We start from the raw sequence: 14,291 nt of genomic DNA, 5'->3' as shown, positions 1-14,291 counted from the left end.
GAACCCGTGCATGTTCTGGTTGGCCTCCTACTAGTGAGGAAAAACTGGGGTTCCCTCTACTCAAGCTCTACTAACGCCATCCAATACGCAGCCAGCATCAACCCACAAGTACCTGGAGGGCTAAAAGTTCTTCCGTTTATCCCCCTTGGAAAGTTCTTGATCCCAATTACCCTCCTTGTCATACTTCACAGACTCCAAAGTCTCCCAGAGCTGGGTTTGAATCCTGACAGGCTGCCTACTGTCTGTGACCCCCGGTGGGTCATCAACCTCTCTGAGCATCAGCTTCCTTATGTGAATGAGGGATTAATACTAGAGCCAACCTCCCAGGGGTTGCTGTGAGTGTGAAATGAATCAACTGACGCATTCAAAGGGCTGAGCACAGCCCCCTCACCCCTTTTTTTTTGCTTGCAACAAAAGGGCTCAACATTATTCAAGATCCCTCTTCCATAAATACTTGTGTCCCTGCTATAAACCAGGTGCTCAATACGTATTAAGTCTAATCCTAGTGTTTAACATTATGTTCTAATGAACTTAAAGCAGTCCAGCTGAATTTTTAACCAAGGCAATGGCAGTTAACCAGAGAGCTGAAGAGTGAGTGCTCACCCTCAAGGTGGTTTCCTCCCTCTTGCCTTAAGCCTCCTTTCTGGTCTACTTGTCTGGCATCTAGAAACCATTCTTTCCACTTTCCAGCTGTCCCGTGGTCTCCTACATTGTTAGTGATAAGGTGAGGGACGGAGAGAAAGTTAGGGAGGTGAGCACTCACTCTCCTGTTTGAATTCCACTCACTGACCCTGAAAAGTAGGCTGAACTGCTCGGGATGAGGGTCCTTGTATAGACACGAAAGCGTTATTATTTGTGACTGAGTGTGGCCAAGTAGGCTTATAGGGAGAGAGGGGACAAAACTGTCTTTCAGCCACTTTTCAACTGATGTTTTCACCAGAACTCATGGTCTAGTGTGACTAAATGAGGAGTGTGGAGGAGCAAAATGCATTCTTACGGAAATTAAAAACAAAAAACACTTAAAATTCTCTCACATTCTCTGCTTTCTCTTCTTTTGGGGGGTAAAGGGGTCTTTATACACCTTGCCTGGTGTGTTATTTGCTTCCCTCATGTCTTTTATTACGTATGCCAAATAACACTCAAACTTGGACCTATACATCTTGACTAATGGTTTGCACTTTTAACAAATAAATCTGGTCAGACATTGAGGTATGTGCTTATAGGGAAGGGGCTAGAGCGCAAGAATCTGGTCTCTGGAGACATTTCAACCCTCTGAGTTTACCCACATGAGAGAAAACATGCAAAAATGGACAGGGTGGTATTTGCCCTTTCATCCATTTTCAAAGAGGCTTTTTGGTTTTCTGGGGCTCGGGGTAACAGATTTTAATGTTCGTTTCAGTCAATACAATGAATTAGAGCCCAAGTAGATATGCCAAGGATAAAAAAACACTCCTAAGAAAAGGAGGTGTCTGAGGGGAGGGAGGCTAGGCATAGCCACCCCCGGAAACTCCAAAGAATAGCAAGATGCCAAGGCTCCAGGCACCCCTATCCCATGGCTGCCTGTTCACCCTCAAAACTGCTCCCCGTCAGAACTGCTCATCCCAGTGGAAGAGAGACAAGCTTTGGTGGGAAGGCTCCTGCTTCCCAAAATGTAAAACGAACTTCCACATTTACTTATGGCTGCTGAGGAGATGGCTGCCATAAGGATAACCAGCTTTCTGTAAAGTTTATTGGCTTTTAGCTCTTGCAGATGACATGACACAGGTCACATCACATCATTTCTATAGAGAAACGATGATATGTTTTCAAGATGATGGTGTAAGGCAAACCACCACCCAAATCAGACCAGAATTTCTCACACACCGTCCTGTTCTGAGACCACCGGGCGGGCTGCTAGAAAAGCACAAAATGTTCACCCCTCACAGGCAACCACCACCAACCCCGAGCTCAGCCAGTTCAATAAAGGGGCCAGAACCAACATACCGTGCTGTCCTTGGGAACTTTCATTTTCCACACGCCGCCCTTTGCATTACTTTCCTCCTCCCTGGATCAAAGACAAACGTTTCAAGTTATACTCATGGATCAAGTAGTTCCACAGACCTTTAGATTAAGTATTTCCTCATATATTTAGCTGGACAATAGGTTTAAATGACCTTAAAAACAAAAACAATTGGGTATTCTTCAATAACCTCTCCCCCAGTTCTTCTGTTGGAAACAGAGGCTGGTGGTAGACAAAGGAAGCGAGAGGGATGGAGAGGGGAAGAAGTGGAGTTTGGTAGCCACAGGGTAGGGAGGATGAGGGAACACAAGTCTTCACCCTCCAGGAAGGGGTGTTGGGAGGCTCACTGAATAATCTGGGATTGGAAAGACTAATACACCTGCTTCATATATGTGTGATGTGCTCATGACATGTGTGATGTATTCATGACATTGCCTCGTTTGATTCTCATACCAACCTTGTGTCATAGACCTAACCGGGGACTCTGCCACAGCAATGGACATTTGCCTTGTTTGCCTGTTTAATATCTGTTCCCTCTTTTAAGGGCACTCAATTTCCCTTTAGGGAGCCCCTGTTCCCTACCCTTATGTCAGACCAATTCAGAAAGGGCTGACCCCACATCCTGGCCTCAAGGATGGGCTTGTGACCCAGGTTTCCTGGGAGAACCCTGCCTCTTCCTAGTCTTTGTGACTGACCAGGGATGAAAAGATGACCCAAGGTGGACCAATGAGAGTCAGTCCTGGGATTTTGGTGGGGCCAGTGAATGCTGATGTTGCTAAACTTGTAGGGTGGCAGAGTTTATGAAGGTCCTCTTGCCACCACGAACGGGAAGGTCTTCCTGAAAATGAAATCAACACAGAGGGAAGCAAAGCAAATCGATGGAGAGCATCCGGTTCCTAATAACATCTCAGTACCCAGATCTAACACTTCCAGAAATCAGCCCTACCAGTGAACTTTCTAGTTAAAGGGCAAAAATACTCTGTCTTTTCCTTAAATTAGGTTTATGTCATTTGCTACCAAATGAACTGAGATACATTTCCATTTTCTTAATGAGTAAATAACTCAGAAAGATTGAGGGAAGTGGTATAAAATCCTATTACTAATTGTGACTTCAGCCTAGGCAAAATGGCTTACTGCCCTCCTCCAGCCTTATCACTGTTGTTGTTGTTAAGTACTATCGAGCCAGATCCAACTCCTAACAATCCCATGCACAATAGAACAAAACACTGCCTGGTCCTGCACCACCCAAACAATCATTGCTATGGTTGAGCTCACTGTTGCAGCCACCGTATCATTCCATCTCATTGAGGGTCTTCCTCCTTTTTGACAATCATCTGCTTGACCAAGCATGATGTCCTTCTCCAGGGACTGTTCTCTCCTGATAACATGTCCAAAGTAAGTGAGACAAAGTCTCACCATCTTCGGTTTCTAAGAAACATTCTGGCTGTACTTCTTCCAAGACAGATTTATTTGCTCTTCTGGTATATTCACTATTCTTTGTCAACACCATAATTCAATTGCACCAATTCTTTTTCAGTCTTCCTTATTCATTATCAGCTTTCGCATGCATATGAGGCAACTGAAAATACCATGGCTTGGGGCAGGTGCATCTTTGCTTTTTAACACTTTAAAGAGGTCTTTTGCAGCAGATTTGCTCAATGCCATACATTGCTTTATTTTTTGACTGCTGCTTCCATTGGTGTTCATTGTGGGTCCAAGTAAAATGAAATCCTTGACAACTTCAATCTTTTCTCCATTCAGCATCATGTTGCTTATTGGTCCAGTTGTGAGAATTTCTGTTTTCTTTATGTTGAGGTATAATCTATACTGATGGCTGTAGTCTTTGATCTTCATCAGTAGATGTTTCAAGTCCTCTTCCCCTTTGGCAAAGGTATGTCATCTGCATATCCCAGGTTGTTAATGAGTCTTCCTCCAATCCTGATGTCACATTCGTCTTCATATAGTCCAGCTTCTAGAATTCCTTGCTCAGCATACAGATTCAGTAAGTATGGTGAAAGGATACAACACAGACATATACCTTTCCTGATTTTAAACCATGCAGTATCTTCTAGTTTGAACTACTGTCTCTTGGTCTACGTACAGGTTCCACATGAGCACAATTAAGTGTTCTGGAATTCTCACTCTTTGCAATGTTATCTGTTATTTGTCATGGTCTACACAGTGAATGCCTTTGCATACTCAATAGAACATAGGTAAACATCTTGCTGGTGTTCTCTGCTTTCAGCCAAGATCCATCTGACATCAGCCATGATACCCCTCCTCTGAATCCTGCTTGAATTTCTGGCAATTCCCTGTCGATGTACTGCTGCAACCATTTTTGAACTATCTTCAGCAAAATTTTACTTGCATGTGATACTAATGATACTGTGCGGTAATTCCCACATTCCATTAGATCACCGTTATTTGGAATGGGCATGAATATGGATCTTTTCCAGTCGGTTGGCCAGGTAGCTGTCTTCCAAATTACTTGGCATAGATGAGTGAATGCTTCCAGCATTGCATCTGTTTGGTGAAACATTTCAATTGGTATTCCATCAATTCTTGGAGCTGTTTTTCACCAATGTCTTCAATGCAGCTTGGATGTCTTCCTTCAATACCATTGGTTCTTGATCATATGCTACCTCCTGAAATGGCTGAATGTCCACCAATTCTTTTTGGTACAGTGTGTATTCCTTCCAACTTCTTTTGATGCTTCCTACACCATTCAATTTTTTGCTCATAAAACTCTTCAATACTGCAACTTGAGGCTTGAATTTTTTCTTCAGTTCTTTCAGCTTGAGAAATGTTGAGCATGTTCTTCCCTATTGGTTTTCTAACTCCAGGTCTTTGCACTCTTATCACTACACCAAGTTATTAAGAAGGAAACGACCTTCCGCTAGACCTTGGCCCATGATCAGTGTCACAGACCATCTGTGTCCACGTGAGAGGTGTCTGCAGTGATACGAACTTTTTTCGGCCGTGCAGTAGACCTGAGCACCACATTTACCTCCCTCGCCTCCCCATCAGCCTATAAGCTTTTATACTCCACTGGCCAGGTTATTAATGAATAATTGAAAGAACAAGCCAAAATGGTACCCCATCCCATAAAAAGGACCCTACTGTGCCTTCCGTGTGCTACTAATGACCTATTTATGGTGAAACTGCAATGGGCGGGGGGTGGCCCAGTGGATGAGCACTGAGAGATCTCCTCATCATCCTGGAGCCCAAGTTGAGGGGGCTAGTGGGCAGGGGCTTATTTCACAACTAAGTAATAGCTAAAATTACTTTCCAACATTACTGGGAGACAATTACTTTGGCATTCCAATTTGGCATGAAGTAAATATTTTATGAGGCTCATAACCATTTCCCTCCCACCTTAGCCTCAAATTGCACGTCAGGCACTTACCAAAGTGGTCGCCTCTCTCCTCTCATTAAATGATAACTACATCTCAAAGGCAGGCTAGTCACAGGAGGAATATTATTGTACACACTCCAGAATATCTTTAAAAGAAAAACACTTTGTTTAATATACCCAGTATCGATCTAATACACCACTAGATTTTAAAATTAATGCATTAAAGAAAAAGTTAGATTCTTATTAAGTTCTATTCATTCCAAACAGATTTTTCTCAGTATCCCTTCTAATTTTCTCCTAGAAAATGCAACATAACGTTAAAGAATGTTCCTTGCTGAAGTCAAGCCAAGTTCTACATTTCAGGAAGCTACGGTTATTACGCAAACATTCCTATGTGCGTGTCCGCACATAAAACTGTGAAAGGGTCTTGCTAGTGATTTTTCTGACAGGTAGATGGTATCTAATAAAGCCTGTACTGCAATATACGTACTGAACCGTATTTTCTTATAACACAGGTTCTCTTTTCTTCTTAAGCTGAATAGGATTGGGGTGTGGGAGCGTAGAGGGGGAGGCAAAGAGAACCACCTCAGGCACTCCTTCCTCTTCCCTTTTCCCTCCTAGAAGAACAGGGAACAGCTGAGCTGCTCAAGATACAGGGTGGCCAGTAGGCAGGCAGATTAAATAAAAACAATAGAGCAACAGTAATAGTAAGAACAAGGATGACCACTGATACTTATCCAGAATGTTCTGTGTGCCAGGCTTTGTTCTATGAACTGCTACCTCTTATAATGCCAACCTTACGATGAGGTGCAATGATTTTCCTAGTTTTAGAAATAAGGAAACCAAGGCACAGAGACTATTTGGTCCACAGAGACTGTCTGGTATGATTATTAGGAGTAGAACAAGGGTTGAGGCTACAAAGAATAAAACGCTTCCCAGTTTGTTTGAAATAAGCCATAGAATTACTAAGCAAGTGAATGTAAAACATGGTTCTGCTGTGCCAACGTACATAAAGTCTTAGTTAAGAGGTGATTGTCTGGGTCTCCTAGTAGGTTTCAGGAAAACGGTACAAGTAATAGAGCAACTAGAAAAACGAATCCTAGGGCATTGGAGTTGAGTAGAATGAATCGCATGGAATTTTATCTATGTTAACTGATAATACTGATGGGGTGTTTGATCCTGTCTTGTGGAAAAATTGCAAGGACAGGAACAATGAATTCTAAGATCAAATGGGAGCCAAAACACAACACGATGGTGGATTTATTAATTTAGAATCCACCTTGGATCTTTTCTACTGAAATGGTGCTAATGGAGGGAACAGCATAGCTGAACACAGATTTGTAGTAACAGTAGCTCCTCAAATAGACATCTGTCCCTATGGAGGTGCACATCCTATAAACACTTTACCATTAGTGTAAATAATAAGATGACTCCAAAATTTCGGTTTCTGTCTGAGATATGAGTGTAAATAAGTAGAGCTGGGATCTGAACCCAGGCAACTTGAATCCCAAACCCATGTTCTTAACCACTAATGCTACTCCCTTTAAAGACAATACTATATGTTTTAGGCACATCTTTCTCCAATCTTGGAAGCCACAGACCAGGACGTGGAGTCACAAGAACAGGGACATCTGTTGAAGATGTTTGCCCACAGGAAAGATGCCCTCGAACCACACTGAACCTAGGCTCCAGTCTAGGACCCCCACTATGACGCAGCAATGAGCTTTGTAGAATATGTGGACAAAATGATGCTAAAATGAAAACCCCTGCCTTAGGTAAAACCAAGAGGACCCTGGTGTAAGCCATCTCAGATCTGAAAACCAACCGCGGCTGAGCTGATTCTGACTCACGGTGACCCCATGTGTGTCAAGGTGGAAATATGCGCCGTTGTTTTTTGGAAGTAAATCATCAGGCCTTTCTTCTGAGGTGCCTCTGGGTGGACTTGAACCTCCAGCTTTTCTGTTAGCAGTTGAGTGTGTTAACCATTTACACCATCCACAGACCCCAAATTTTCTAAAAGGCATCCCAAATCAGAATGTCTGACCTCACACTTCTGCCAAAGCTCTCAAATCCTGTTTACCTAGTGTTTGAAGCACTTTAGGGAAAAAAAAAAAAAAAAAAACCAGCAATATGTTTCTCCTGTTCCAAAAGTAAGAAAAACACTACAAGGATTATGCTGATTATAGTAGTTTTAGAAGCATCTCTTGAAAACAAAAGCATACACCCAGTTTTATGAGTCTTGGCAAACCTGACAGGAAGGGATTACAGCCCAAGAAGACAGAGCAATAGACTTAGCTCTGACTTAACATACTGATGAAAGCACGTACTGGCATGCTTGTGCGTGAACACAAAACGGGAGTAAAATACCTGGTGACACCATTGACAAGAGTCCCATTTTAAAAGTACTTGGCAGATAAGAGCTCTGCGTCCTTGTTGCAAACCTTGTCCAATGCGAGGAATATTTGTTAAGTGTGTGTGATTGCGAAATAGCTAGAGAAAGGAATTCATAGCTCCTGAGAACCCCTTACGCCCCTGTGGAAGTGCAAAGGCTTTATGCCAGAAGCTTGATAACTCATGATTATAATTTTTGATTCTCTGTAACATATTTTAAAAAAAAAACTGAGATGCCAAAATATTACTGTACATAGAGCCTTCCAATAAATTTCAAAAGCCTTTATTTAGGCTTATAATTAATTCCATTTAGTCTGCAAATAGTAGATTGTAGTAAAATTGTAACAGATTATAGATGGTAAGGCGCCATGTTTATTAGTGATGGTTAAGTGTTTAATGATAACCTAAGGACAAAAAGTTGGGCGTCATTCATTCAGTCAACATTTGAGGACACCAGTTTGGGACACAGCACTGTGATAAGTCCTTGGGGAACTAAGCTGAATACCTGAGGGGTGGTCTTTGCCCACAGGCAGTCCACTCCTTAGCAGGTAAGTTCACAAGCACCATTCTGGCACCCCTCCTTGAGGAAGTGAGGCAGGTGGAGTGTCTTCCAACGGAGTCGAAGACCTGGATTTAAGAGATGGGTTCTCAAGATAACCTTCATAAGCCACTTAGCCTTGAAACCCAAGATTCCCTGTCTGTGTAATGGATATGACACACCTACTGCATTGGGTAGTTTAATGATTAAATGTGGTGTGAGAGCACTTTTTTAAGTAAGGGAGTGGTAGACTCATTGGACAGTAGTGACCACTTGATAAATCCCCAATCTACTAGCTCTGATTGGAGCAAATATGCCCCACCTGACCATTCTTCTGACAAACAGTTCATAATTCATCACTAGAATTGGCAAATCTCTTCCTCAATTTCCTACAGGAGTGTTCTAGAGGGAAAGAATATACTTCGTCCATTCTGCCACTCTCTGTCTCTTAACTGGTACATTTAATCCATTTACATTCAGTGCAATTAACAACAGGTACGAATTCACTGCTGTCATTTTGTTGTACTTCTTTTTGGTGGCATTAACTGGTTCTTTGCTCCTCTTAATTTTCTGTGAATACTTCTTGTACATGGATTTTCTTTTCCCATCAATTGTTGTTGTTTTTGTTTACTAAGTCTTTTTCATTTTCTTCTTTATTTTGGTGAGCAGATTCATCAATTCTTTGTGATTACCCTGAAGTTTACCTTTACCCTCTTAAATTTAAAACAGTCTGCTGTATCTTGAAATTGCCTTGACTTCCTTTCCATATCTAAGTTCTATAACTACTCCTTTTATTTCCCCTTTTTGTTTGGAAGTTGTCATTGTTTATAGCTTAGTAGTTGGCTTTGTAGCTTTATTTCACTGTTGTGAAATCTTTATCTGAGTTGGAAACCCTGGTGGTGTAGTGGTTAAGTGCTACGACTGCTAACCAAACCGCTGACAGTTTGAATCTGCCAGGGCCAGTTCCACTCTGTCCTATAGGATCACTTCGAGTCGGAATCGATGTGACGGCACTGGGTTTGGTTTTGGGTGTTTTAACGTAGTTGGAATCTGGGTGATGCTGTCATGTGTCTTTATCTCAGGCTGTTGTCTGATGTTATTGATTCTCTATTTGAAGCACTCCCTTTAATATTTCTTATAAGGTTGATCTGATTTTTACAAATTCCTTTAGTTTCTTCTTATCTGGGAATGTCTTAGTTTCTCCATCATTTTTGAAAGACAACTTCGCTGGATATGTGATTGTTGGTTGGCACTTCCTTTCTTTCAGGATTTTATATATGTCGTCTTATTGCCTTCTTGCCTGCATGGTTTCTGACAAAAAAATCAGCACTTAGTCTTATTGGTGCCCCTTCATAAGTGATAGTTCGTTTCTCATTTTTCACAAACAGAACTCTTTGTCTTTGGTTTCAGAAAGTTTGATTATGATATGTCTTGGTGCATTTCTTCTGAGGTCCCTTCTGCATGGGGTTCGTTGGGCTTCTTGGATGGAAACCTTCTTGTCTTTCATGATATTTGGGAAGTTTTCTGCCAATATAGCTTCAAAAATTCTCTCTGTACTTTTTTCTCCTCTTCTGAAATTCCTATTACATGTAAATTATTCCTCTTGATGGTGTCTCACGTGACTCAGGTTTTCCTTCATTCTGGTTTCTTATTGTTCCTCAAACATATTCGTATCAAGGGATTTGACCCGTATTTCACTGATTCTTTCTTTCATTGATTCAATTCTACTTCTGTGTCTGTCCATTGGATTATCTACTTCTGATATTTTATTGTTAATCTTTTGAATTTCTAGTTCTTTTTGCATGGTTTCTGTCTATCGAGTCTGTCATTTTGTTCTTGTATTGTTTTCCTGAATTCTTCTAGGTTGCTTTCTGTGTTCTCCTTGATCTCTTTGAGGATTCTAAATATAAGTCTTTTGAATTCCTTCTCAGGTAGTTCTATTATCATTTGTTCCTAGGAATGTTTTCTTTCCCTTTATTTTTCTCACTTGTTTGAGCCATCTTATACTGTTTATTCATATGATCTGTTATCGTCTGTTGTCTCCAAGGCGTTAAAGTTATTTTATTTATATATTTATTGATTGATTATATGCTTGTTTTGTCCTGATTTTTTTGTTTTGTTTTGATATATCAGGTAGGTAGGTGGGCATGCTCTGCTGATCACCAGCCTGGTGGGAAGGGAACACTCCCCACCTATTGCTGGATGGGCAGGGTAGTGGTGGCAGAACAAGGATGGGAGGGGCAGGTGCACTTTGCTGATCACCAGGTGGGTGGGGCAGTGGCAGGGGGCAAGTGGGGCCATGGCAGGCGGCAGGCAAGGCAGGCATGTGCCACTGCCAGTTGTCAGTCCAGTGGTGCAGGAACATGTGCTGCTATTTGTCAGGTAAGTGGAGCAGCAGGGAGGAGGGTGGGCTGGGCAGACACGAGCCACTGCTGGTTGGCACAGAAGCGCAGGCTGCTACTCACCAGAAGGCAGGGTGGCGGGGTGCTGGTGGTGGTAAACGTGCATCATCCATTACATTAGGGCTCGGGGGGGAATGGGGGCTCATACAACAGTTCCCGGGTATGTGGGGCTCACACCACTGGTCACTGGGAGCGTGGGGGAGAGGGGTGGAGCATCCTTCTCTGGTCGTCACCAGGCATGGGTGCCAGGGCATTCTCCATAGGCTGCAGCCAGCAATTGTTACCTGGCCCTGATCAAATGCAAGGTGCAGGTGGCTGCCAAAAGTCTGGTCAGGTGGGGCATCGCCTGCTGACACTCTATGGATCTACTACTCCATGTGCCCCACCTATCCTAATGGTCAGGGACTGCCGTTGGTGAGTGGTCTTCTCTCTGGTTCCTGGCTCCTTCCTTGGAGTTCTCATTCGTCTTCCTATATTTTCCCTCCTTAGATCCAGTTCATGTCCTGCTCACCTTGCTTCACTCCGAGTTTGTCTACACAGTTTCTCTGTCTCCTATTAAGAATTTCGTGAAGTTGCCTTTCAGTGCTCCTCACCCAGGGTCACTGCTCACTGCGTCTCAAGATGGGCATACTGTGCCAGGCCAGCTGACAAGGTACCTACAATCCATAACTCTCCTCATTTGCTGTTTTCATTCAGTTTCTCCTTCCAATCAGTGTTCGATCCAGTTCTTCATCCTTGTTTTTTGATGGTGCGGGTTCCAGGATTGTCACTGTATCTGTTTCACTGGGTTTCTTGGGTCTTTGCTATAGGCAGATGGCATGGTGTGTCTGACTAAGCCGTCATCTTGGGCCCTCTCTCAAAAGAATATACTTCAAAATACTTGAGAAGAAAAGAAGCCATGTGTTGATAGGCAACAAAGTAATACTTTTGTTTTATAAAAACAACAAAACAAAACCACGTCCAGAGGAAAAAATCCAGGATTTCCTCCTCAGGTTATAGCATGTGTAACAGCAGAGTATATTTGAAATATTAAACACAAATATTTTCACTCATTAGGTATTTCTAGTTGCCTGGGGCTTCCCACCCACTGGATCAATGGTATTTCTGGCTTTAGAGGGAGGGCAGATAGAGCCTGAGCAGAGAAGGCAACTGAAGAGCTGAGCAGATGTTTTGAACTATGTGTCTGCTATGAGCAGACACAACAGGCTGAAAGCAAAGTTCTTTTGATTTGCAAGAAGAGCTAAGTACTTGCGAGAAAAATGGGTTTTGCTTTGAATCCTAGGGCTTGACCTAACATGAAAGCTGAAGTCAGGAGGACTGATTATCCAGTCAATAAGAAGAAGGATAGAATGTTAGAGCAATTTCCCACAACACAGAAAGAAGTTAATTTTAAAAAACAACGAAATAAAGCTCTGAGTTGGGGAGTTAAAAGCTTGGGGTGACAGAAGAGTGGGGTTAAAATTCTGACAGAATGGAAGAGAGGCTCCCCAAAAAAGCAGGGCAATGTGTGCCTTGCTTCCTGAGCAGAGACCATGACGCTACAAGCCTCCTATAGAAGGTTCTCATTCCTTGGTGCTGAGTAATGTGGTGACTGGGTCAGAGAACAACTGAGGAGGGAGGAGGGGTTACCCCTGGTGGGCCTGCCACAGCCTTAAGAGTCTCCCTCGTTCTGGTGGGTGTGAGGAAGGCAGCCAACATTTCCTAGGTCCCCAAGTTGGAGCAGGAAATTGCCAGAAGGCTTGCAGACAGAAAGAGGCCTGAGGTCTGAATGTGGGTATTCAGAGTAGGGGCCTTCATGACCTGCAGGGTCATGGATGGTGGCCAGGTGGGACCTGTGTATTTCTGCATGTGCCAGCTCATATGGAAAAGGGGAAGAGATCAATCGTTTTCCCTAAAAGAGACTTAAATGGGAAGAGATCAAGTTTTACATTTGAAATGACTAAATAACTTTTAATTTGCAAGGTTAAATCCTTCACTCCCCCCACAGGATCTTTCCATCATCCTCCATTATCAGCCATGGTAATATCCTCCATTATCACCCTGACTCATGGTGACCCCGTGCACAATGGGATTGAACTGCTGTGATCCACAGGGTTTTCTTTGGCTGATTTTTGGAAGTAGTCTGTCTTAGCCTAGAAGCCCTGCTGAAACCTGTACAGCATCACACCAATACGCCAGTCTCCACTGACAGGCTGCAGCTGCGCTCGAGGTGCACTGGCTGGGAATTGAACCAGGTTCCCTGCATGCAAGGCCATAATTCTACCACTGCACCACCACTGCCCTCCCCCCAGTTTTAATACTGACCTACAATACCTCTCCCCCCGGGAGGCAGGGGGCGCGGGGGCAGGAAACAGCTGTCAGATCCCATGGATTTGGAAGGCAATCTGATGCCCTAGCTGAATGAGGCAGAACGGCACAAACTTCACAATCTGGCTGCTTCACCTTTTGGTAAGGGATGATGCCTTGATATCATTGGCAGAGTGCACACCACGATTTTAGTGAGTACAGGGGAACATTCTCTTACTTTTTTTATAGTTTGTGTCATGGATTGAATTGTGTCCCCCAAAAATATGTGTCAACTTGGTTAGGCCACGATTCCCAGTATTGTGTGATGGGCCTCCATTTTGTGATTGTAATTTCATGTTAAAGAGGATTAGGGTGGGATCCTAACACCCTCATCCAGGTCACATCCCTGATCCAGTGTAAAAGGAGTTTCCCTGGGGTGTGGCCTGTACCACCTTTTATTTCTCAAGAGATAAAAAGGAAAGGGAAGTGAGGGAGGGACCTCATACCACCAAGAAAGCAGTGCAGGGGGCAGAACGTGTGCAGCAAAGCTAATAGCCCAGGGGAGGATTGAAGAGAAGGCTGACAGGGAGAAAGCCTTCCCTGGAGCTGATGCCCTAAATTTGGACTTTTAGCCTACTTTACTGCGAAGAAATAAATCTCTCTTTGTTAAAGCCATCCACTTGTGGTATTTCTGTTATAGCAGCACTAGATGACTAAGACACTTTGTATGTATTTTCATGAATACTTTTTGTTTATGACAAACAATACCAGATTTCCATTTGCAGAAGAAACATGAAGTTTGGTTTTGAGTAAATTTAAGTGAAAAGTAAGTCAATTTATAGAATATACTGGGTAGAACACAGTACAAGTGGGACATGGTATGCGGCATTCGTGAAGGTGACAACATAACTGTGGTCTGGAACAGAACGCTGTGCAGGAATGAGTTCTGATGAGGGGAATTTTCAGTCTTGCGGCAAGCAGGGCTGAAAGGTATTGGGGCGAGGGAGCTTTCCCTTGCAAATCCCGTGGGCTGGTAGCTCTTCATCCTCCCACAGGTAAGACTGAGCTTGTTCAGAAGCTGTGCTCCATCCTGTACTGTATCCATTTAGGATATAAAAACACGGGAGAACGTGGAAAATTTGGAAATGTTTACAAAAGAGTAAAAGGAAACCAATACACATCTGGAAAACAAACCTAGATGAAAAATAGAATTTTCCAAGAAAGGCAGGAAAATAGGAAATGAATTTAACTTCAAGCACAAAGAATTATTGCCGGCCCGAGATAAGTGTGTCCTCAGGAGGGGTCATTTGGTCATTTGGG

At 43.0% G+C, this 14,291-nt stretch overlaps 1 protein-coding gene across 2 annotated transcripts in view; it reads right to left on the bottom strand.

The window, feature by feature from the left end:
• EIF4E3 (eukaryotic translation initiation factor 4E family member 3) overlaps positions 1-14,291 on the bottom strand; it is a 64,424-nt gene that overhangs the window by 26,581 nt on the left and 23,552 nt on the right. For both annotated transcript variants that reach the window (XM_023548027.2, XM_064275158.1), the window contains exons 3-4: positions 5,406-5,500; positions 1,984-2,044 (exon numbers count right to left, since the gene is read on the bottom strand). In XM_023548027.2, the coding sequence (XP_023403795.1) occupies positions 1,984-2,044; positions 5,406-5,500 (156 nt within the window). The remainder of the gene's footprint in view (positions 1-1,983; positions 2,045-5,405; positions 5,501-14,291) is intronic.

This window comes from Loxodonta africana, chromosome 22 (genome assembly GCF_030014295.1).
Source record: "Loxodonta africana isolate mLoxAfr1 chromosome 22, mLoxAfr1.hap2, whole genome shotgun sequence".
NCBI classification, from domain to species: Eukaryota; Metazoa; Chordata; class Mammalia; order Proboscidea; family Elephantidae; genus Loxodonta; species Loxodonta africana.
The sequence above is the reverse complement of the archived record's forward strand: the minus strand, read 5'-3'. Positions and strand labels throughout refer to the sequence as shown.